This window comes from Schistocerca nitens, chromosome 2 (genome assembly GCF_023898315.1).
Source record: "Schistocerca nitens isolate TAMUIC-IGC-003100 chromosome 2, iqSchNite1.1, whole genome shotgun sequence".
Classification (NCBI taxonomy): Eukaryota; Metazoa; Arthropoda; class Insecta; order Orthoptera; family Acrididae; genus Schistocerca; species Schistocerca nitens.
The window spans coordinates 509,307,220-509,333,929 of record NC_064615.1 but is presented as its reverse complement, the minus strand read 5'-3'; the positions used below and the strand labels follow the sequence as shown (position 1 = coordinate 509,333,929).

General features: G+C 37.4%; 1 protein-coding gene across 2 annotated transcripts in view; it reads right to left on the bottom strand.

The window, feature by feature from the left end:
• Positions 1-3,275: 3,275 nt before the first annotated feature.
• The window catches only part of LOC126236485 (uncharacterized protein KIAA0513), a 273,756-nt gene continuing 250,321 nt past the window's right edge, over positions 3,276-26,710 (bottom strand). For both annotated transcript variants that reach the window (XM_049945828.1, XM_049945829.1), the window contains 2 exons: positions 15,031-15,125; positions 3,276-5,447 (listed from right to left, as the gene is read on the bottom strand). In XM_049945828.1, the coding sequence (XP_049801785.1) occupies positions 5,383-5,447; positions 15,031-15,125 (160 nt within the window). In that variant the 3' untranslated portion in view covers positions 3,276-5,382. The remainder of the gene's footprint in view (positions 5,448-15,030; positions 15,126-26,710) is intronic.

The window sequence follows — 26,710 nt, the reverse complement described above, 5'->3', positions numbered from 1 at the left end:
ATACCTCTCTCAGAGTGTACTGTACAGTCGGGATTTCACAGACAACCTTTAATATTCTTCTTCTTATCTTTGGCTTAGTATTAGAGTCATTCACATACTAATATCGGTGCTTTTTTAATTAACTACACAGTACACAATTTCCTTAAAGTCTCAGAACAAAATTATTTCATCCAAAACATAAGTAAACAATTTTTGTTAGCAATCCATGTTATAATGGTACATGTTGTTCCATAGTGTAACTAATAAGATAGGCTCTTATGAAAAGTTCTTCTGAAAGGTAATAGAGTAAACATCATTTTCATTATAAATATTTTTAAACTATCCATTCTTTATCTTTACAGTATCAACAGCTCATTCCATGTTTTGCATGTATCCTTACATTGGGCATCCAAGTTGTGTAAAATTATGTATTGTATATGGATCACAAAACAAACCCTTTTTTCCTCATGCCACTTAATAACCACCATATACATTTTTCTCATTGAACTTGAAGCTGAGATACATCTCACTTGATTATCTCCTTGTGTAGAATGTTTGCAAAGGTAGAAGCAGAGTTACATGGTTTCTTGGAGTATTTATTTATCTTTGGGTCATTAAGAGAGCAGCACAGAATTTTCCAGATATGGTGTCCAGGAGTCCTACACATTTCGCTCCCACTTCAGTTGCCATTTACCCTGACCAAAAAAAAGCACACAGTTACCTGCTAACATGTGTGGTATTTTTTTTTTTTCTGGAGCAAGAAAAAAATTAAAGTATGAGTCCTGTTTTCCCCATTAGACGCCACTTAGTACAAACAAGACTCTGTTGCGAAATGAGCCTCAGTTTCCAAATGTGTGCATGTCAGCTTTATTTTTCCTGTTTTGTAGTGTCATCATAAGTATAGGTGGAACTCAGCCTTGTAATCCTGTGATCAAGTTCATAGTACACAGTTTGTATCCAGGAAGTAAAAGGGAGAAATATGATTTCTTAGGTGTTTTGTAAAATACAACACTTGCACTAGGAAACTAATAACATGTCTTTTTAAAGAGGAAAGAAATCTACTTATGTCATTGTGACTCTTGTGTGCAATTGCTGTTTCCACAAGATTAGATAAAAACTTATGTTTCTAATGTGTTACTGAACTCAAGTGTAATTAATTAGTCCCACTGTATTTAATTTAAGAATTTGTGATATAGTGTTAATGGAACACATGATGCTTGAATAAATGCTAAATATGATATTCCATATGTTAAATGTGTATAGCAATTCTGAATAAATGCTAGTCTTCTAATTTATAATTGCATAATCAAAACTTAAGTTTTGTGTACTGTAAACAAGAGTGTACTACATTTGGTGGTGTAAGCTGACTGTTCATGTTTAGCTTCATGTAAAAAAATCGTCATTATTGAGTTAGTCTGTGTGGATTTAATGTCTCTTTTGGAAAATGTACTTAAGTCATCATGGAACAAAGTTTCTTGTTTTATGCACCCAAAAAGTGTCTGAAGCATTGTCATGATAGTTAAAAGTAGAATTGGTTTGTGGTTAAGCTCCATTGTCAGTAATACAATTATGAAATGTGTCCTCAGGGAGTTGCTATGTTTAACTGTTTGTTTTGCATAAGGGGAAAATATATCACATTCAGTAATTCAGTACTTTTAGCAATCTGTTAGACCTCATTCCCACAACAGTTAAAAGTCATGAAATTATGGTGTCTTTCATAAAAAGACTGGAATATACAGTTGTGGTCTATGATTTTGACCCTTAGATTTGCTTCATTGGTTTATACCTATATTCAAAATGTTTGCCAAGCTATGGAGTGCGTCTGTAAATTGATGTGAGTGACCATTCATTATTATATAATATCGAGTAGTAAGATGGTTAGTTTTCTAGTATTATTGTAAGTTAAAAGCTGATGAACTTAGTGAATTGTTTTGGATGGCAGCTATGAAGAGGTGTGTATCTTAGATAAAACCACTCAAATTTGAAAATGTGGAGACTTAATAACTAATAAATGTTACTTAGTGCAGCATCAGATTTTAAGACTGTTAAAATTTATTTATTTCATTGTGAAAAGCTATCAACACAACAAGAAACTGCAAAAATTGTCACAGAAACATAATTAAGTTCATTTGTAGCTCTTTCCATGCTAGTGTAAGAGTTTCAGTAACTTGAAAATATCTGTGACCTACTTCAGTACAAGACCATTTGAATTTGGAGTATACAGTGAAATTAAACAAAATATTTAAACACAAAAGGGAATATTTATGTATCATCGTATATTAATAATGTTTCATTCATCTTCTGTGTGTAATATCGAATGCAGGCTGCAGTATTTTCATGTAGCAATTATAATTGGATCAGAAATCTGATGGTTTGCTCAATTAATGAATCAGAAAATTTTTTGCACTTACACACACTTCTCTTTGCTATAGCATATATGTCTGTACAGAAATGTGTGTGTTTATTTAATCTTGCAATCTAAGGTTAAGTGTTACAGAATTCTTGAAAGAGAAGGATGGTGCAAAATGTGCTTTCATATCTGACATTGTCATGGGTGTCTCGAATTTGTTAGAAAACTGTTTTATATTTTAAAAAACTATCAGGCAGTTATACATATTTATTGAAGAACTGCATTTTGCACAACATTTTTCCTTCTGTTCCAAGATAATTTTTATTATATAAAAATTATTAATTACATCACTAAGTTCTTTGTAAATAATTTTTTATTATATAAAAATTATTAATTACATCACTGAGTTCTTTGTAAATGCAATCAAAATCTAAAACTAAATTAGTTTGCTAGAAGGGTAACTGTCTGTATATATCTTTCAAAAATCTAAGGCAGGAGATAAGTAAGAAGAAATGGAGAAAATGATATTGGCAAAATGATTTAACAATCTGTGTGCAAAAATTGTCACATTTAAAGTAGTTGAGCGAAAATAATAGAATCTAGACAAAGAGAATAGGGTTGAGAATTAGTGTCAGTGGCAATTAGTAGGTGAGGAAAGGATAAGTAATATTAATGCAAACTCAAACACACAGACTTGGTGCCATAAAATATGTGAGAGAGAGCCAGTGGGAAAGAGTTAATTTTGTAACAACTTAATTAACAGTTTAAGTAATTTTATAAACAGATGTCCAATCTGTGTCACTTGCTTGAGATTTCGCTGTTTGATTACTCCCTTAAACATCTTTCACTTCAATTTTTTCTTCACACCCAAATTTTATATCTGTTTAGTGAAGTTCAGAGTGAAATAAAATATTCAGCAATTTTTAAATATATTTTTAGCATACAGTTATCATGCTGTTATTATTTTCATTGCAATTTCAGTGAAGTAATGGTTAATTTTAAATGCTGTTTGCTGTGGAAGTTTCATAACTGTCATTCCTTATCATAATTTCAGTTTACAAACACCCTCTTTTCCTATCATGAAGCAGGTTGTCTGATTCATATTTGGGACACCCTAAGTTGCAAATAGGGAATACCCATCTAGTGGCTTTTTACCTTTTATTTTCTTCTTTTTAAAAAGTTTATCTACTCATATGTATCCATGATAAATAGAGAATAAATCTGGTTTCATCAAGTTTTAATAAATTACGTCTAATTTTACTTTCCTCTTACCGCAATTAGCTCTGTAACATAATGCAAAAAGTTAATGGTATGAGCAATCTCTGTTGGTACTTTCATTTTGTGATTAAAAAAAATAGTTCCTGTGCAGTTGAATCCAGTGTATCTCAGTTATATTCAGCGTATTAACGCCTAAAATGTACAGAAATTTTATTACAGCAAACCATTCATCATAAATATGACTGTGAATGAAGTTCCTGTTGAGAAAAAGGGCTGGGTTTCAGTGCTAAAAAGCATCAAGGATCAGATTATGATGTCAGCATGACACAACAGTAGACCTTAAGTGACAAAGAATTTGATGTTAACATAAATTTAAGATAGCATTGACTGAGGACGTTACTTCAAGTATAGGAGAGGAAGCAGATGATTTCCCTACAGTTGAGAGTGGTATCTGCAATCTGATATTTTACAAGTCAAGAGGTTAAATTAACCTGCCTCTTTACCAGTTAATATTCTTGAGCTACTTTATTTTCCTTTTATCGGTGATGTTTCCGAATACCAATTTATGTCCAATCCTTTTGCTACAGCATAATGTGCAGCACACCATCTTTGATAGTGAAATACAAATACTGAGAATATAGTGCAATTAACTTAAAAAAACTGAAAGAGTATTAAAGTCTATAAGTCCTATATGATTTTAAAATAAAGTTACTTCATGCACTAATAAACGTCCTTCACTGTTTTGTAAATTTTTTAAAAAAATAAGGTGTTAAACCTCTTGTGGACAGAGTAACAGTTCAGTTGGGCTTTATTTTATAATTTTTACAAATACGTCACATGCAGTGAGAGTTTACATAAAATACTGACATTATCTTTGCGATATTTCACAGAAGAAACCAATTTTATTCATATTTTATTAAAATTACTCTTTCTATTTTTTGTTACAAAAAATAGCTAAGGGCAAGTGATTCCACTTTACAGTAACCTGAACTTGAAATATGAAAGTTCTCTGAGAATTCACAAGATCATAAATGTGTTTAAATGTTTGCAAGAGAAATGAGCTACTTTAATGAAGACTGTGTTATTACTATTATTATTATCATTATTACTGTTGTAAAACACTACAAAAATTTGAGTTCTGCTGTTTGATAAAGTCTGCTGTTTAACATGATGATAATGCAGATCGTAGAAAATAAAAGTTACATATACTTGATCTGAATTTAATGAGCACTTAAATATTGTCATTTTAATATATATAACTTACTCTTTCAGTGTAACTGTATTGTTTTTGTGATAAAGAGTACAAAAATGTTTTACCTTATAACAATGATTTATATAGAAGTGGCAGATTAGCGAGATCTTCAGAAATGCTTTTAAAAGTCGTAATAAAATTTAAAAGTCAATGAGTTTGTGGTATTTTTGCTTGAAGTTATTGTTTTTTCTGTAAAACACTTTCTTCAATGGAAAAATAAAACTTCTTTATTTGTGAATCAGTCTTATTATTGTTTGTAATATTGCTTCAGTTATTGCGAACATTCCTTTGAATATATCTTATTTAAATACATTTGACTATTTCCTTGAATAAAATTATTTTTTTAATGATATTTTGATGATCGATCATGATCTTTACCTCTAACATACGAACAGACTTGTAAATTTATTGTTATCTACAAAAATGAAGTTAGCCCTAGTCATTGTAAGGCCCTTCCGACAGGTTGTATCTCTTTCCTCATAAGATGATAATGTTGTCCATTAACACACATCTAGTTACAGTCATTCTTGCAGATATGTTTGTGCAGTCACGTATTACTGACTTGTGTATGTTGATACTTATGCTATCGCCAAGGATCTGTTTCCTTATACATCCTTTCAATGTTGTCACGTAACATCTTCTCTTGATCTGAAATTTTAAAAAAAAGTGACCATAGAAAGATATCAATATTTAATATATTACTTGTTTCATTGAAAAATCTAACATGAAAAGATAATCAACAAATTTTATTTGTTGTTCAATTTACCGTAATTGTCAAAGGAAAGCTGTGCATTTGTCATTGTCTGTGTGGTAACAAGAGAAGTTGGTGACTTACATTAGTGTGTGAAAAATAGTAGGCAATACTTAAAGATAAACACCTGCTGCTAGCATCAAAATGTTCATCTTTTTAATAATCATAGAATACTGATCTATATGTAAATATATTATATTTCATGCTTTATCAAAAAAACTTGAAAATAAAAAAAATAAAACAACAAATTGAAAAAGTAAAAAAGGTCGGATGTTTTGTGAACCTATTTGTTAAAAACAAGAAATGAAATAGATTAGAGAGATTTATGATGTGCCTCCTTTGCTGCACCTGATTTCGAGTGTCATTCAAAGTCACATAAAATGTTTCTCTAATGTATTTTATTTCTTACTTTTAGACAAATCATTTCACAACTCATTTGAACATTTTTTAATGAGAATTTTACAGCCCAAATGCTTTTTTTTTGGTTTGTGAAGTACATTTGAAGGCAGTATACAAAGCTCCACTTCATATTCATCACAGTAAGTTAGTCTTAAAACCACCAACAACAGTTTGTAATTTATTATGATTTACTTAGTAACTTTCCCCATACTAACAAAAAAATGATTAAAAGAAGGGGGAAAACATGAAACTTGTAGGCTCAGCTTTGTATAAACACTGTCAAACATTGAATTGATTTGAATGATATGAGGGGGTAACAAAAAAAAGTGGACTTTTTTTAAAAACTTGCATTTTAAGCACAAACCTTCAGACCCCTGCACAGTACTCGCCACTTGAAATATAATCTTGTCGAATATTTTATTCCTTTTTTCAAAACATTGTTTAAAAAATGTTCAAAACATTGTTCATCTTTTGTGATGCTTGACAGAGCCTCCACTGTTTTTTTCTTCACCTCAACAACGTCTCTATTCATTCTAGGAAACAATTGAAAATTGCATGGAGCAAGGTCAAGTGAGTATTAGAGATGAGGAACAGGGGTCATACCATTTTTGGTCAACAATTGTTGAACAGAGAAGGCTGTGTGAGGAGGGGCATTGTCATGGTGGAAAAACCAGTTGCCTTGTTGCCACAAGTTGGGCCACTTGCACTGCACCCTATTGTGCAATCTTTTAAAACGTCCAGTTAGAAAGCCTGGTTAACTGTCTGACCCTGTGGAATAAACTCTGAATGGACAACTCTCTCACAGTGAAAAGAAAAAAATAAATTACCATTGTTTTAATGTTTGATTTCACCTGACGAGCTTTCTTGAGGTGAGGCAAACTTGGGGTCTTCCACTTGCTTGATTGCTGCTTTGATTCAGGATCATAAACATAGCACCAACCTTCGTCAGCTGTGATAATGCGAAAAAAGTTTGGATCATTTTGGGACTCTTCTTTCAAAGTACAGCCTACATCCATGTGACCTTATTTTTGTTCAGCAGTTAGCAGTTGTGGCACAAATTTGGTAGCTGACCTTTTTATTTCCAAATCTTCTGTCACAATTCACTGAACTGAACTGTAAGTCACTCCTGACAGTTCCACAACTTCTTCAGTGGTCTGTCGTGGATTTTGTTGATGAGTGCATGAATGTTTTCAACATTTTCATGTGTCTGGGCCATGGAATGATGACCAGAATGAAGTTTGTCATCAGCTGACATTTCACAATTTCTAAAATGGGAAAACCACTCAAACACTTGAGCTTCCCCTATAGCATTGTCTTTATGCATCAGTTTTAACATTTCTAGAATTTCTGAAACACTTTTTACTTGAAAAAAGCAGAAAAGAACATAAGACCTTCAAGACTGGCAAAAATTTACAATCAAAATTTAGTGCAGATTCAGATTTCAATGTGAGATGCTTTTAATAGTTCCCACAACAAAAATCTGTCTTGAAATGGGCAGAAAAGCTGAAGAGATTCTGGTTGTATGCAAAGTACCACAGGACAAGACATAGTCCATACCTACACTGCGTGACAGCAATGGTAATGTTACCAATGACAGCTCTGCTAGAGTGGACTTGCTAAACATGATTTACCAAAATTCTGTTACCAAATAAGATGCAGTAAATATTAAAGATTTTGAATTAAGAATTGACATTGGTAATTTGCAAGCAGATACACTCAGTGTAACGAAGCAACTTAATAAAGGCAAGTCATCCTCTCCAGGTTTTTTGCCAGTTGGGTTTCTTTTGAAGCATGCTGATGATATAGCTCCATTTTTAGCAGCCGTATAGAACCACTCACTCAGTGAAACATTCATGTCTAAGGATTGGAAAGTTGTGCAGGAGCCATCAATAAAAGAAAGAAAATAGAGCAATCTGCTGAATTATAGACCCATATCATTGACTGCAATTTGTTGTAAGATTTTGGAACATATACATTGTTCCAAAATTGTGGAATACCTCAAAGTAAATGATCTATTGATACACAACCAGTACATAATCAGAAAATCTTGTTTTTGTGAAACATGACTGGCTCTGCATTCACACAAAAAATGACAAAGGGCTCTCAAATTGATTCCATATTTCTAGATGTTCAGAAGTCTTTTGACACTGCTACTTCCAAGCAGTTTCTAATCAAGTTCTGTGCAAATGGAGATAGTCTCTGTTGTGCAACTGGATTTGTGATTTCCTGTCAAAAAGGTTACAGTTCATAGTAATTGATGAGAAACCAAAGTGATATCTGGGTTTCTCCCAGCAAGTGCTGCAGGCCCTCTGCTTTTATTAATCTTTGTGACCAAGTTAGGGAACAACCTGAGCAAGCAAGCTTCTTATACTGTTTTGCTGTAATTTAGCATCTAGTAAAGTCATCAGAAGATGATGACAAATTGCAAATTATTTAGACAAGATATCTGCATGATGAGAAAAATGGCAATTGACTCTAAACAGTAATAACTGTTATTTTCTCCACAGGAATACTAAAACAAATTTTGTTAAACTTCAGTTACTTGACAGATCTTACAAATTATTTGTGTTAGTGTTTCAAGGCTTTTAATTCAACTAAATACCTAGGTATTACAATTATAAACAACTTAAAATGGAGCCATCACATATTGCGAAATGTGAACCAGTTTTATTGGCAGGACACTTATAATATGAAACAAAAATACTAAAGAGACTGCCTGCACTACACTTGTCTGTCCTTTTTTGGAGTATTTCTGTGCAATATGAAATACTCACCAAAAACAATTGTCAGAGAACACTAAAAAAGCTCAGAGAATGGCACATTGCTTTACGCTGTCAGAAAATAGGGGAGATAATGTCATGGATACAATAAGTGAATTGGTATGGCAATAATTGAAACAAGGGCGATTTTTAATGCAGCAAGATCTGTTTATGAAATTTCAATCACCAACTTCCTCCTCCAAATGCCAAAATATTTATTTGATGCCCACCTACATAGGAAGAAATCACCTCATAGTGAAATAAGAGGAATCAGAGAAAGCACAGAAAAAGTTAGGGCTTCATTTTTCCCACTATCTGTTCAAAAGTGGAAGAAAAAAAAAAAAACTGCAGGTGGTTCTGCAAACCCTGTAGTAAACAGTTAAGTGTGAACTGCAGAGTAATCATGTGGATCTAGATGATGAAATTTTCATGTGATTTGGTATTGCAGAGTGCAAAATTTAGGAGGCATACTGCCACCTCTGGCAACAACAATGAGCCTAAATGGGCTAGCCATCAAGTGAAACTAAATTTGGATGGCAGATACGGGTATATCATTCCATGCTGCTTCAACTCTGTGCCATAGTTCATCAACTGAGGTGCCTGGCAAGCAACGGGAGCAATAGATCTGGAGGATGTGCTGGTCAGGGCAACAGTGGAACACACTTTGGATCAAAGCAGGTCAGGAAAGTACAAGCATGTGCAGTCTTGTCTTATCCTGTTGAAAGACAATATCATGGAGATGTTGAAGACAGGTCACGGCTAATCCTCAAGCAATCATGGAAGTGAGACGTCAGGACCACTTTAGTATCAGTGTATGGGCATGAATTGTCAGTAACAGACTCATAGGGCCATACACTTTACCAAACAGATTAATAGGGGCTGTGAATCACCATTTTCTACACATCGAGTAAAACTGAAGTGATATCAGGTGTTCCCCAGCGAAGCGTCCTGCGACCTCTGCTGTTACTGATCTATATAAATGACCTGGGTGACAATCTGAGCAGTTCTCTTAGGTTGTTCGCAGATGATGCTGTAATTTACCATCTAGTAAGGTCATCCGAAGACCAGTATCAGTTGCAAAGCGATTTAGAAAAGATTGCTGTATGGTGTGGCAGGTGGCAGTTGACGCTAAATTACGAAAAGTGTGAGGTGATCCACATGAGTTCCAAAAAAAATACGTTGGAATTCGATTACTCGATAAATAGTACAATTCTCAAGGCTGTCAATTCAACTAAGTACCTGGGTGTTAAAATTACGAACAACTTCAGTTGGAAAGACCACATAGATAATATTGTGGGGAAGGTGAGCCAAAGGTTGCGTTTCATTGGCAGGACACTTACAAGGGAACCTCCCCATCGCACCCCCCTCAGATTTAGCTATAAGTTGGAACAGTGGATAGGCCTTGAAAAACTGAACACAAATCAATCGAGAAAACAGGAAGAAGTTGTGTGGAACTGTGAAAAAAATTATCAAAATATACGAACTGAGTAGTCCACGTGCAACATATACAACTTCAAGGGTGATGTGCACTCAGGAGCGCCGTGGTCCTGTGGTTAGCGTGAGCAACTATGGAGTGAGAGGTCCTTGGTTCAAGTCTTCCATCGACCGAAAATTTTAATTTTTTGTTTTCAGACAATTATTGTCTGTCCGTCCGATGCGATCACTTTTTTGGGAGTGATAATCACATCCACAAGAAAACCTAAATCGGGCAAGGTAGAAGAATCTTTTTACCCATTCGCCAAGTGTACAAGTTAGGTGGGTCGACAACATATTACTGTCATGTGACGCACATGCCGTCAACAGTATCGTATAGAATATATCAGACGTGTTTTCCCGTGGAGGAATCGGTTGACCTATGACCTTGCGATGAAATGTTTTCAGTTCCCATTGGAGAGGCACGTCCTTTCGTCTACTAATCGCACGGTTTTGCGGTGCGGTCGCAAAACACAGACACTAAACTTATTACAGTGAACAGAGACGTCAATGAACGAATGGACAGATCATAACTTTGCGAAAATAAATTTTTCACTCCGGGGAGGACTTGAACCATGGACCTCTCATTCCGCAGCTGCTCACGCTAACCACAGGACCACGGCGCTCCTGACTGCACATCGCCCTTGAAGTTGTATATGTTGCACGTGGACTACTCAGTTCGTATATTTTGCTAATTTTTTTCATAGTTCCACACAACTTCTTCCTGTTTTCTCGATTGATCTGTGTTCAGTTTTTCAAGGCCTATCCACTGTTCCAACTTATATCTAAATCTGAGGGGGGTGCGATGGGGAGGTTCCCTTGTTAGAAGATGCAATAAGTTCACTAAAGAGACAGCTTACACTACACTCGTTCGTACTCTGTTGGAATACTGCTGCGCGGTGTGGGATCCTTACCAGGTGGGATTGACGGAGGACATCGAAAGGGTGCAAGAAAGGGCAGCTCGTTTTGTATTATCACGTAGTAGGGGAGAGAGTGCGGCAGATATGATACGCGAATTGGGATGGAAGTCATTACAGCAAAGACGTTTTTCGTTGCAGCGAGATCTATTTACGAAATTTCGGTCACCAACTTTCTCTTCCGAATGCGAAAATATTTTGTTGAGCCCAACCTACATAGGTAGGAATGATCATCAAAATAAAATAAGAGAAATCAGAGCTCGAACAGAAAGGTTTAGGTGTTCGTTTTTCCCGCGCGCTGTTCGGGAGTGGAATGGTAGAGAGATAGTATGATTGTGGTTCGACGAACCCTTTGCCAAGCACTTAAATGTGAATTGCAGAGTAGTCATGTAGATGTAGAATGTATTACCAGTGCTACTGGAGAATGTTAACCTTGCAGAAAGACGACTGCTGTGGTTTATGCATCACGGGACACCATTCCATTTTCTACAGATTGTGTAACAGGACCTCACTACAATGTCTCATGGTGAGAAGGTCTGGTATCATATCCTCCCCATTCACTGGACCTGAATCTGTTGGATTGCTGGCTATGGAGACATTTAAGTGCATTGGCATATGTCCAAGGCATCAATAGTGTGCAGGCATTACAGGAGCATGTGGCCAATGCATGTGACACAAGGCAATTGAGCCAGATGTACTTGAAAGAGTGAATGATCCACTGCAAAGACGTGTTGTAGGATGTGTCAGGATGCATGGTAACCACATGCAGCACTGCCTATAGTTTCTGCTTCTACATGACAGACAGATGATAATGAGATGGAAGATTCACCCATTTCTCAAAAGGTATTGTCTTGTGGACATACAATTATAGGAACTTTCTTCTACCATTGACAGTGCTACCTGCTGTAGGAAGATGTAAAACTTTCTCTTTAACACTCTATATGTCTGATGCTGGATACACCTTACAATCCAACATCTCATTTAAGATTGTCTTACCATGATGTCATACAGCTGCAATCTTCCTGTATCTCAGCATTTTCCAAATGTACGTCTGCCTATTGTAATACTTGAACAGTGTGTTTGTTATATATGACACAAAATATATTGATAAGGTGGTGCTCAGCCACATTGTATGTTGACAGTCGGGTGACATTGGACTGAAGTGTTCAGACTGTGCTAGATTATGTACAACAACTCTGAAGCACGGTTTCCCAGTCCAATTTAAAACCCCTGGACATTTTTGTGAGGCACTTTATGAAAAGCTTTCAGTTGAAAAATGTGAGGCCTTAGCACTCAGCTGCAACAAACCAAGTAGTTTTAAGAGTGTTCGCCAGTCATTTCTTTGAGCAGTTTTAGAGGAAATTATTTTGATTATTTGTCTTTTAATCATCTTGCTTTCTGACCCCTATGTGTGTATCTGTGTAATACTGTTGATAAATGAGATTTAACCAATTTCAGCAAATAAAAACACAATTTCAGGAATGAAATTCTAATGCAATCTTTTATGAATTATAATATACATATTGTATTATGACATATGTAGTCACCAGTTTTCAAGTATTTACTCAGCAATGATTGACTTCTGGGCCAACTAGGAAGTATGTTAAGTTTTACACTCTAGAAAGAATATGCTCCTTTCCAAATATACAAAGTATTGTATAGAAATGAATAAGTGATATATCTTGAAAATTTAAGTAGTGAAAAATGTAAAAGTAACATTATCATTAATGTAATTAGTAATCTTCAGTAATAAAACTTGACTGCAAATTTTACTGACCAGAATCAGGGCTTCACTATTATGACTGGAGGTATAAAAACTATAACACTCCGGTGCATTCATATCCCAAGTATTGTAATGATTTGATTACTATATCTTTGTACAATTTGGTTTAACAAGTCACTGTAAACTTATTCATTCTTTTTGCCAGTGACTTCTATATCTGTGTACAGAGAACAGAGGAGGTCATTTGCAGATTTTGTGAATGTTTAACTCAAACCATGAATGGCTAGTTTTAGAGGGTGGACCATAACAAGATAATGACATATATTCATTGATGACAACATGCTCAGTACCGATAAGCACTGTCTTGTCATTGAGCATACAAACATGTATCATATTGCCACTCATATTAATATGTCAACAACATTGATGAATATCCATTACAATGGTTTTTGATGGAAACTGGATGTGGCTGAAAATTAGCATCTTATAAAACATTTTAGTTGTTGTTTGTGCTGTGTTATTCATAAGTTAATACCATGTTAACATTAATGAGAACTATTGCAAGGATAAACTCCTGCACTTTGTAATGATCCATCCCCAAATTGAGAAGACATAGTTATATTCTTTCAATTACATTAAGTTAATGTTGAGTCATTTGGGAATGTCGGCAGGAGACCTTATGGGGCCGGTACAGCAGCCAGTTCAAAAAATTTTCTTTCTTCACTAGGATGCTAACCGAGCTTAATATTCTCAACTGATGGATTACCCACAATGGTGAAATGTGCCCTCACTTTTTGAAAAGCACTGGAGAGTTTTAGGATTTGACCCACTACAATGGCAAATTGCTAATTAGGAACTTTACTCCACCACTTCTCTTCCCCTAGTTGGCCAAATACCTGTAATGAAAATGTCTCCACGATCAGGAACCAGCTACCATTGAATCCTGAGATACCACACAAGCATGTGTTAACAGCTTTGCTCACCAAGATAGGTGACTCATTGATGTGAGTGAGAGGAGAAGGAAAAAGAAAACATGGATGAGCAGTCAGTCAGCTGGCCCTAGCATACTTGACTGTACTGACCCAGCTGAGTACTCATGTGTAGGGGTGCTCAAGTGGCTCACACACAGAATGAGGAGTGAACACAGTGCAATAGGACCTCCTGGCAGGGTAGCCTAACCACCTGCACCCAATCTGACAGGTACACAATGCCAGCCTAGTATTAAATGAACAGACTCAGGTTCCTTTTCCCCATATTAAACTGAGTTTGTGTTACATATGCTAGATTCAAACAGTAAATTCATTGTATTTCTCATCATTTGTTATATGTATCTCCACATAAAAGCTTTGTTTACCCTTTTCGTTAATGTAATTATTGTAACATTTTCCTATGTAAACACTTTGTCATTTTTGTATCTTATATATGAACTGTATGAATAATATCTGTGTAAGTCACACATCATGTTTATCTATGTTTGCAACATTCGGTTGTCACCTGAAGATGTCCTGAGAATCTGAAAGCTGGTCTGTGACCAAATAAATATAATTTTACAGAACTTTAGGAAGTGTTTTCCTTTTTAACATTACTATCATATTGTCCCAAGCACCAATAGAAAATTCAGTTAATGTTAATGAAACTTATTTATATTGATCATACTACTCCACTGAAGATGTACACACTTCATTGGATGAGTATCACCGAACACCATATTGCAAGTAAAAGTCTAGAGGCGGCCTTTACCCAGTGGTGGATATAAATGGTTGATGGTGATGGGGATTATTATTGTTATTATTATTATTATTATTATTCCAATTACACATCTGGCAATATAAGGAAACAGAACAACTTTAAAACTTTTGTTCTGGAGAGTTTAATTGAAATGAATGCCTGCTAATCCAGCTTTCCAGCTGATGTGCCTCCCTCTACACGAATTTGGAGATTTTTATCCCAACAAATAATTTAATGATTCCTTTCTCATGTTCATGACTGGGAGAGCTACTGCTATCATATCTTCACTATTACCTTAAAATTGTGGTCTAGCTGGCCCAAAAAAAAAGGTTATAATTTAATTAGATAGATAAAAAATCTACTCACTAAGTGGTAGCAGAACACACACATAAGTCAACTGACAAATTCTTATGTGTGATTAAAACAAGTTTTTTATGAAAAATCACATAGTACATTATTATAAATGATATTTCTTACTAACCTTCCCGCAGATTAGCAATTATGCACTGTTTCCTTAGAAATTCATAAGATAGTTCTTTACTTAATCCAAATGCATGCATGTTACAAGTGAATGTCCTAAAAGAGAAATAATGGTTATTATTATCAAAGAACTGAATGTTGTTCCTGAAAAATGAAATTTATAAGCCAGTGTTAATTAGTCATTTGTACAACAACACAGTGAGCTACAGTAGTGATAATAACTTAATATTTTATGTGGAAGAAGACAAGTATTTGCTGACTACAACATGAAGGATAAAGATCTATTTCACAATATCTTCCTTATCTAGTAGTTTCACTTTGTGTACTTGAAAACTAGTCACTTTTATCTGTCTGTTATGATGCTTTGACTCAAATTGGACACTCATTTGTTGAGTTAAATTTCAATTAAATACATTGTCTGGTATTGTGAATGAGTGCTTCCTTAGTTCAGTCAGCTCTCTTTCACTTTTACTTTGTCTCTAACATCATTCTTCCTGTTGTCGAGCTTCTTGTAACCTAAAATGAAACTATGGTATCTTTTACCACATTATATGTTTCTGTTAATTTACATTCACTCCATTGTGTTCCTGTTTCATAATGGTAATGTAGTGTGCCTATATAATCTCTGTATAATTACTTAAAAGGCCAAAACCAGTTGTGAAGAAAAGGTTTAAATGAAGTGTGGCATAATAAGATCAGCTCCCAGCCTTTTCATTCCTCGCCTTTCCCCCTGCCCCTCCCCCTCCTGTCTTCCCTCCCTCTCAATACAATTGTTAAGACACTGTATCAGTTCTTGGAAGAATCTGGTACAAATTGTATTTTAGCTGCTACAATGACTTTTCTTTCGATTTCTTAAATAACTTATGTGAAATCAGAGAATAATTTTTCAGTATGCATATGACTGATTGTTTCCTGTATTTATACTGAAAAGAGCTAATGTAGTAAGTGCTGATAGAGGAATGTGATGACCCCCCCCCCCCTCCCTCTTCTGGTGCGTGTGGTGTTGGGGAGGGGAAATACCAATGCAGCGAACTTTCAATTACCAAAAATCTTTCAATTCATATTCATATCAACATTTCTATTTGTTGGTTCTCCACTGTAAAGTTTCAATACCAGACAAAATGTCACTTTTCTGCCTGTTTAGTGTGATTATCAGTTTATTTTCATAGCTTTGACCAACAGTGTACAAAATTCATTTATTTAGAGACTCATCTGCGGTGATTCTTAAGCTTATGGTTACTAATTATGTATGTTTGTGTCCAACCTGTTGGAGGTTCTTCTTCAGCGTATCTGTTTTATTACATTTAATATGACTGTGCTTTTTCTTTTGGTTTTGTTAATATAATATGACTGTACTTTTATGAATGAACTGTTTTGTTATTCAGAAAACAATTAAAAAAAAAACACTATATTTTATTAATGTGATAACAACTTACCTTTGACGTAAGAATGCTATGCTCTTAAGCACCTGGCTACCCAGTACACCAAGCCTTAAAATATAGTGGTGAATGGCCTTTTTGTTATGCACTTAATATATTGTCAGCTCAAAAAACTTTAAAGTATTCAAACTGTCAGTAACTGAAATATACTATACTAAATACTGTGAAAAATTCCAGTTGTGAATTGAGCAAAAATAAATTGATTAACTTATAGAGATTCTCAACAGAAATGGCTCTTCATCATAATTCATCTATTAAAGATACTTTCATGGCACTTGAACAAGTTAACTATCTCAGCTGTTGTTTTTCACTTTCAAGGCACCAACTGCTATACTGCATTCAAACTTGCATGTATAATCATATATTTCCATCAATAAATTATATAAATATTCTTTCCTTGTGCAGTTTTGTTCTAAATAAAACATTCTAATGTAGAAAGTGATAACTGACAGAAGTAAGGCATGAACAGTGTGAAACACCTGTGTCAGGTAAACTTTGACTGACGTTCGCCACCAACATGAGAAAGAATGTTGTAGTTAGAGCAATTTGTAAAAGTTGTCAAAAGATGATAACTTTAAAGCCTCTGTAATCTTCTCAAATGTGTGTGATGAGCTTGTTATCTGCTTGGTGAAAGCCTTCAACATGTATCATCATGCTATGTGGAATGGATCCCGGTACTACCTGTAGTAACCAAGTTATATGTAAACGGATCCAAAGTAACACAGATATAACGTTATTTATAAACCTCTGAACAATAACAGAAATAAGACTCTCATGACTCTACACTTAAAAAGACCAAAGAATTAATACAGAAGGTGCAACATAAGTGATATGCAGAACAACGAATGGTACAAACTAAAAGAACATAGTGTGAGTGAGTCAGCACTGCTCCACACATATAAAGGCACAAGTTGCTGGTACACAGTGTGGGTGAGAACGTGCCATGTGCACACTTCCTGTAGGTAGCCAGTGACCTCCTGTGCTGATACAGTTGGTGGTTGATTTAAGTACACATGCACAATGTTGCTACTCTCAGTGCAGTTACACTCGCGTGCACTAGTAGTGCAATACAGTACAAATAAAGGAATATGACTGCACAAATTTGAGTCCGTCACAATGAAAGACAAAAACTGCTGTCTGTCTTTTTTATGTAAGCTTCCCAATCCTCAGCTGAATCTTCACACAAAGGAAAAGTGGGTGGACAGACCAGTGGAACGGTACCCCGTCTATTAATGTAAGCTGACAAAGTGGTCACTGTCGAAGTAAGCTGTTCAATAAGGGCTGGTGGCACAGCATCCGTAATGGTTAAACCTGATGAAACTGCACTTAAAGATGACACACACAGAAACTGTTACAAACTTATCACTCGTTGTGTAGTAACCAAATAATACATGAAACCTCTCCAAGTAGCATAAATAAGGCTTTATTTATAAGCCTCTGAACAATAATGTATGATTCTTTGGTCTTGTTACATGTCAAGTCATGAGATGACTTCACATGTAATAAGACCAAAGAATCATACAGAAGGTGCAACATAAGTGATACACAGAACAACTGAGGTGAGTGGTACAAACTAAAAGAACATAGTGAGAGTGAGTCAGTACTGCCTCACACATATACAGGCATGAGTTACAGGTTGATGGCTTGGTGAAGACTGTGCCATGTGCTCACTTCCTACAGGCAGCCTCCTAGTGCCTGGCCCACACTGACACAGTTGGAAGTCAATTTAAGTACTCACATGCAGCGACACCACTCTCAGCACACTCACATTCATACGCAGATGCACTAGTAGCAGGATACAGCACACCTCTCCCTTTTGTGAAGAGGGCGCACGGGCAATGGAGGAGACCGGTGGCCCAACAAGAGAGACATTAATCAGACCCGGAGCAGCAGCAGCAGCTGTTGCCAATGGCAGGGGCAGGACAATGTGCCAGACGGGCACCGGAGTACAGGGCCGGAATGTGTGAGGATGTGCGCACGACCGAGGACGGTAGGCCTGTGAGGTGCCTGACAGTGGCACCATGCAGGAGGGTGCCGTCTCCATCTCTGCATCATTGTCAGCAAGCAGGCCCCAGTGTGGAGGAGGCAGAGCAGTATCCATCAGCAATGATGGCTGAGACAATGATGGAGAGGGGGCTGGTGGAGGCAGCCCAACTGGAACAGCAGGCAGCACAGACCCATGGCCAGAGATGGACCGGTGCCTGGTGCCAGGAAACTGGATCCCCAGGATGCTGCATGTAGAGGAGGCAACCAATGGGATGGGTGCACCTTGTAATCTTACCCTCCCACTCATCACTATTAAAATTCTCTTAGTGTCTTCATTACTTTCAAAAGCTTCAAGAGGCGTAAGATATACGAAAGAAAAACTTTCATTTTCCCTTGTTGTTGTTGTTTCCACTTTTTATGTACAGGGGTACATTCTTGTGGCTGAAATGTTGATTTTGTAGGTTCTTGTTGACTAAATAACTGTTGAAGATTTGCCTGTTGCTATGAATATTTTTTTTTTTTATTTTATCCCATTCTTCTATATCACACTGACTTCACAATCTCATAAAAACTGTCAATTACGTTGTTGTTGACAAGAGTAGCAAAATATGTGCCTTTCCATCAGAGGAAGGGTGCCATCTCCATCTCTGCATCATCATCATCAGCAGCAGCATTGTGGAGGAGGCAGAGCTACACCCACCGACAATGACGGCTGGGGCAATGACAGAGAGGGGGCTGGTGGAGGCAGCCCGTTGGTTGCCTCCTCTACATGCGTACTACTACTTACATTCTGCAGTACTCACACAATTCCAAAGAATTTACAAGTCAAAAGAGTTTACAAACTTTCTTGACAAAAGAAAAATCTTTGCTAAAATATATCATTATTTTGTAAATGAATCCAGAAATAAATTTAATAATTAGCATTAGATTCTGCAATTAATAATATGAATTTTAAGTATGCCAGAAATTTCATAATTTCAAATATTTTAAAAAGAAGAGTAATTTTAACTGTATGTACAGAGTACTAACAAATTATTTTTTTTTACATATTTTAGCCCAAAACATAATACATCGTATACAGAATCATATGAAATTCATTCTGTTAAACAGCCGAGAATGTTCACCAGTACAAGAATTGATAGTATACATGGTATTGGTTATTTCTATATACATAAAAAAGATAATGTTAGAGGAGGGTATCCCGTTACAACCTTCACAGCAGGTGATGATAGACTTGAGGCAGAGGTTGGTGAGGTGGGCTGTGGCGGTGAGGGCTGCATCAGTGAACCATTAGCTTCTGGTGGCAAAGGGAGGCATAAGTGATCAAAATGGCAGACCACGAGCCCATTGGTTGTATGGATATCACAAAGCCAGTGTCCCAGTGGTGAACAACAGTGGCTGGTATCCACACGGGCCAGCGACCAAACCCTTATGCCCGTACTGGTGATCCCAGCTGGAAGTGGCCGGACAAACCCAACCCTGGCAGGTGCAGTGCAGGCTGCAGAAGATAGAGAAGTATGCATGGCTGCCTGCCATGAAGAAACACAAGCAGGCTCCACTCTGCCACAGGCATGAAGCAAGAAATGTTCAGGAAACACAGAAGAGTGATGTCCAGCAAAGAGTCAACAAAAATCTTTCTCAATTGGGACTTGAATGTACTCACTTGTCATTCCCCCCTCACCATTTGATTGAAGGTGGAATACTAGAAACAGAACATCTGCAGACATACCATATCATAGATTATCAAAATCGCATAACTCTTACCTAGTTCTTGGACTAAGGATGTTTAATAGACTAAGTGCTGACTTTAAAGAACTGCCTGTAAATATCTTTAAAGCTAAATTATACAAGCTACTAGTGAACAATCCGTTTTACACCATTGATGAATTCTTTGAAGATGAAAATACTGTATTCTAATGTGTACCTATTTTATGTAAACCAATTTACATCGATATAGTAGTTTATGTAGAAATATATGCTCTTGACTTTGTCTATTGCTGTAATCAGCTGAACGACAATAAAATTATTATTATTATTATTATTATTATTATTATTATTATTATGGCAGAGCCATAACATGAAGAATGCTGTGATGGGAACAAAACAATTGAAAGGTGTGAGGAATGAACTGGACACATTATCATAAACAAAGGTACAGTAGGGAAAAAAACCTCAAAAGCATACAAATTGTGACCTCAGCCGGTGTCGATGCACACTGGAGAATGTAAGAAAACCAGAAAAATGCATCCACAATAACCCACAATGTGGGTTATTTTGTCCTGGGAACAGCCTGTTATCAGGCACACTACTCACAAGCCACAAAAAAATGGACAATTTTGCCATTAATTCATGACCAAGAAATATGTCTCCTAGCTAACAGTTTAGTGTGTGAAACTCTCCAATGGTCCTGGTGGGAAAGGCATAGAACCTTGCATTGTAATGCAACAGGAATGACTACTGTGGGAGAGAGATCTTCTGTGGACAACAGCAAAACACCATCAAAATCAGAGGGGCGATACCATAAGGAAAAATAGTTGCACAGGGTGGGGTTCAAAGCCCAACCTGCTGGCTTACCTGGCAGCCCTGTTGAACAAACCAAACCACCTGGCAGAGAACTTGATTGGCAGCAATGTCAGTTGCTATGCACAAGCTCGTATTTGGGAACGTCTACTGCAGCTGCATTTCAATATCAAGATGGAAGAAAAGCAGTTCTTCTCAATCAAAGTTGGGATCAGGACCCCCAGGGAGATGGGACAAGGTGTGCACGTTGGCATATTTGGGATTAGGTCGAAAATGAATTTCAAATTGTAGTGAGAAAAGAACAGTGCCATGCAGTGTAGGTGGTGTGCTGCCTTGTCGGGCAAGGAAGTGTGAGGGTTAAACAAGGAAACAAAGGATTTATGGTCAGAAATAAGGTGAAACTTGGAGCCATACAAAAGAGCCATGAAATTTCTGGAGAACATAACTATGGCAAGAGCCTCCTTTTCCACCTGAGAATAATGCTGCTGGATCGGATTGAGAGATTTAGAGGTAAGAGCAATGGTTCATTCAGAGCCATTGGCATGTCAGAGCACTAGGCTGTAACATGAGGCATCAGTTGCCAAAACTATGTGCTGGTCCAGAGAGAATGTAGGGGCTCAGAGTAGATTGGATTTCAACATTTGAAAAGCATGTTCACAAACTGGGCTCCAGCAAAAAGGTACATTTTTGCATAACAAGGCATGTAACAGGTAGGCAAATGTGGCTGCCCCCCCAGCAGGAATTTATGGTAGTAGGCTATCTTCCTTAGGAAGGCCGGAAACTCCTTCGTGGATGAGGGGTGAGGCATAGACGTAACAGCGGAAATGCGGTCTGGCAGAGTGAAAACACCATTCCATGGGACCTCAAACCCCGCAAAAACAATAGAAAGTTGAAAAAACTGAGGTTATACCGTAAGCCTGTGGAATGTAAGACAAAAAACAAAGTTCACAAATTTTTAAAGTGATCATGCAAGGAGGAGCCTGTGATGACAGTATCATCCAGATAATTAATGCAACCTGGGACAGGCATAGTCAGTTGCTCTAAAACTCATTGGAAGTTAGCAGGAGTGCTGGTCACACCAAAACAAAGGTGCAAATATTGACAGAGACCAAAAGGAGTATTCAAAATCAGAGCCTGCCGAGACTCTTCGTCCACAGGAATCTGTGGATACACTTCAAACATATCAATTTTAGAAAAGTGACAGCCACCCATTATTTTTGCCAGCAGTTTGCCCTGGCATGAGAGAGGATACATACCCATGATCAACTGCATGTTGACAGTAGTACTGAAGTCACCACAGACGCAAAGTTTCCCTGACGGCTTCCAGACTACAGCCAGCAGAGACGACCATTCACTAACCATAACAGGTTGCCAGCCCTAGAGATTTCAGTCTGTCCAATTCTGCTTTCATTTGATCTTTCCAGGCAACAGGAATAGGATATGTATGACAAAAATGAGGCTGAGCCATAGATTTCAAAGAAATATGAGCATAAACATTCGTAGCACACACTACATCTTTCAAAAACAATTCCAAACACTCCTCACACAGTTTTTCCAATTGAGTATACAGTACGCGTCTGGACACAAAGAGAACAGCATCAGTGATAAAAATTCCAAATGCCTGAAAAGCGTCCATCCTGAACAAGTTCTCAACACAGGCATCATCAACCACCAAAAATGTAATGCAACAAAGATCTGACATGTAAGAGGCAGATGCTGTTAATTTTCCCAACAACACAATTCTCTGTTTGTTATAACTGAACAAGTTCCACATGATCAGTGTCAATGGCAGTGAGGCTAAACTCACATAGGTTTGAGAATTCAATAGTAGTACCTGTGTCAGCCTGTACCTGGGGCACTTGGTGAAAAATGCTTAACTCAATAAACAACTTGGGAGAAATCACAAGCATTGGAGTCACACAGCTTACATCCACGTCCATATCCTGAGCAACCTTCAGCAAATGACACGCGGAGGCAGTGTGGCCTTTCTTCTGTCAAGTATTATAAGAAGCCCAGTGCTTAGGACACAATGGGCTGGACAAAACAGGAAGGACAAGATGGAAACATAGAACACTGATGCCGATGCTATGGTGGTTGTGGCTGCTTGTGGTGGCCTTGGTCCACTTGGTTCCGGACCTGCATGGTTAGGGTCACCATTGCCGCTTCCTCAAGCAAGCTCTCTTGTCATCATAGTGGGCACATCTTGCGACACTACTGCTACATTGCCTCATGCTTCAATTTGGTGAACCACTGCCTGAGAAACTTCAAAAGATTGTGCTATTTCACAGAGTAAGCCTTTGGCACACTTTCTTGTCCAGAGCTAAACAGATAATTGCATTGCACACCACAGAGTCTGTGAAAGAGTCATTTTGGGCATCAGCAGTGAACTGACAACTATGGCTAAGGCCATGAAGTTCAGCTGTCTAGGCCCTGTATGACTGGTTTCGTTTCTTGTGGCACTGGTAGAATTCAACTCACGCTGCTATGAAAAGCATTTGTGTGCAATAGTAGTTGGACAATAAACTTCATGTGTGATCAAAAGTAAGAGCCATTGGTTCTTGTAAAAGGGAAAGCCGGCACAATAATTGACACACCTTAGATGGGCTCCACAAGAGTAATAAATCTTTGCACAAATTTGAATCTGTCACACTGAAAGCCAAAAATGCTGTCTGAGTATTTTTTGGTAAGCTTCACAATCCTCAGCTGAATCGTCATATGGAGGATAAACTGGTGGAATGGTACCCTGTTTGTTAGTGGAAGCCAACAAAGTGAACACTGCCAAAGTGAACTGTTCAATTGGGGCTGGTAGCATGGCATCCACAATGACTAAACCTGATGAAACTGTACTTGCACATGGGGAAACTGTTCCAAACTTGTTGCCAATTGTGTAGTCACCAAGTAATGCACAAAAACAATCCAAGTAACACAAATATGGCTTTATTATTAAAGCTATGAACAATAACAGAAATAAGGCTCTTGTTATTTCACATGTAATGACACAAAAGAATCACATAGAAGGTGCAATGTAAGTGATACACAGAACAACTGATTTGAGTGATACAAACTAAAAGAACATAATGAGAGTGAGTTAGTGCTGCTCCAGACATATGTAAGTGTGTGCTACCAGTGGACAGTGTGGTAGAGACTGTGTTATGTGCACGCTTCTTATAAGTGGACTCAAGTAATTGGGCCGCGCTGCTACCACTGGTGGCTAATTTAAGTACACATGCATGGCAACACTACTCTTTGTCTACTCACACTCACTTGCACTAGTAGGAGGATACACCACTACTGATCTTAATTTATCCTACCAAAACCAGATGGGATGGTAACAGTGGAGCTGTTTTCCATGATGCAATATAAAAAAATTTGCCAGACATCAATCTAGAAACCTGAATCATGTATTATGAAGTAGTAGTACCAGTCTTAGATAGGAATGATATGTATTAATTGAAAAGTTGTCAATTAGTAACAAATAGTTTTATGTTATTCGCATTTCATTGCCATACAGTGTTTCTGCTGATTTATTTGAACTTTTTTCACTTTTTATTTGTCATTTTATTTTGTTACATGTAACCAGGCATTTATCTTGTTTTGCTTTTGGTAACATCCACTGAATATTTTATGTGTAATTTGCATATTTTTCTTTTGCCTGTCTTCTGAAATATATCTGCAGTGTCTTGACTACATATAATTTTGTTTTGCATGGAACAACACAAATTAAATAGTTTGTGAGTCATTTACCTTTTCTTCCTGCTTGTCTTTGAACTGTATTTACAGTATGATTTTATGTCTTCTGTGTAGCTTTGACTGTTGTTTTCATGGTAACAAATGATGCATGATTCGATACAAATGTAAATAGTTGTGTGTATAGTAGGTATTTAGTGTTCTGATAGCTACATAAGTGAGAGTAGATATATATGTTACACAATATTTTTTAATAATGTAAATGCTTGTCTGCTTGACAAAGACTGAATCAGTCTTTCCTTCTCATCCCAGCTGGTAAGTCTCCCTGGACCTGTGGTTCTGGGTGACTTTTCAAAACTGTACCCACTTCCCTAAACCTCTTCAGTCCTTTCCCTTCATCCCTCTGCCTTCCCCTTCAACTCTTCTGCCAGAAGAACGAGCCACTGGCTCCTAAGGCTTGTGAAATTAAAATCCTTTTGTGTGCATGTGTTCCCCTGCCACTGCTTGGTGAGTAGATTTTTTATCTGTCCATTTGCATTATATTATTAATAACTGATTATTTTCATTATTATAAACAATATTTTTTGGATTTTGTAGCTGTTGCGATTAATTTTGACTGTCACGCATTATGTATTTTCATGGCAGCAAATTTTCCCAGATATTTAATTGTGGCTAAATAACTAAAAGTGTGATTTGTCCAAATTATGTGATTTGGTTGCAGATTTACCCATATGCCGTTAATGCTGCATCTCATTACACATGGCGGTTGTCTTTTTCCTCTTGGAGATCCAGTTGCCAAAATTTGATTTTGAATCTGCTGATCCTCTCTGCATAGCACACTGTAGTCTATGTACAAATGGCACAACTGCATTGCAGCATTGTTGATTTTCATGTAGTAATTTTGAGCAGCACTACTGTGGGATAATATTTTATTCAACTTCTTTGTTAATTGCTTTATATTTTTTCCAGCTATCACTTTTGTTCTCATTTCTTCATTTATAGAAACTAGTGTATACAACAGACTTCAGTTCTTTCATTTTTATGTGAGAGAGAAATTCCAAATTGGGTAAATCCATTGATACTGATTCCAGAACCGAGGGGATGGCACTTCTACCTATCACTTGTTGTATGTGCTGCAGTGCTGACAATTTCTACATGTTGTCAGGGGATTCTTAAGGTATCAATTAAATTTTGATTTTAGCCATGGAGCAGTTTTGTTTATACAGCTTTTCATAGTAGTTACACTCCTGGAAATTGAAATAAGAACACCGTGAATTCATTGTCCCAGGAAGGGGAAACTTTATTGACACATTCCTGGGGTCAGATACATCACATGATCACACTGACAGAACCACAGGCACATAGACACAGGCAACAGAGCATGCACAATGTCGGCACTAGTACAGTGTATATCCACCTTTCGCAGCAATGCAGGCTGCTATTCTCCCATGGAGACGATCGTAGAGATGCTGGATGTAGTCCTGTGGAACGGCTTGCCATGCCATTTCCACCTGGCGCCTCAGTTGGACCAGCGTTCGTGCTGGACGTGCAGACCGCGTGAGACGACGCTTCATCCAGTCCCAAACATGCTCAATGGGGGACAGATCCGGAGATCTTGCTGGCCAGGGTAGTTGACTTACACCTTCTAGAGCACATTGGGTGGCACGGGATACATGCGGACGTGCATTGTCCTGTTGGAACAGCAAGTTCCCTTGCCGGTCTAGGAATGGTAGAACGATGGGTTCGATGACGGTTTGGATGTACCGTGCACTATTCAGTGTCCCCTCGACGATCACCAGTGGTGTACGGCCAGTGTAGGAGATCGCTCCCCACACCATGATGCCGGGTGTTGGCCCTGTGTGCCTCGGTCGTATGCAGTCCTGATTGTGGCGCTCACCTGCACGGCGCCAAACACGCATACGACCATCATTGGCACCAAGGCAGAAGCGACTCTCATCGCTGAAGACGACATGTCTCCATTCGTCCCTCCATTCACGCCTGTCGCGACACCACTGGAGGCGGGCTGCACGATGTTGGGGCGTGAGCGGA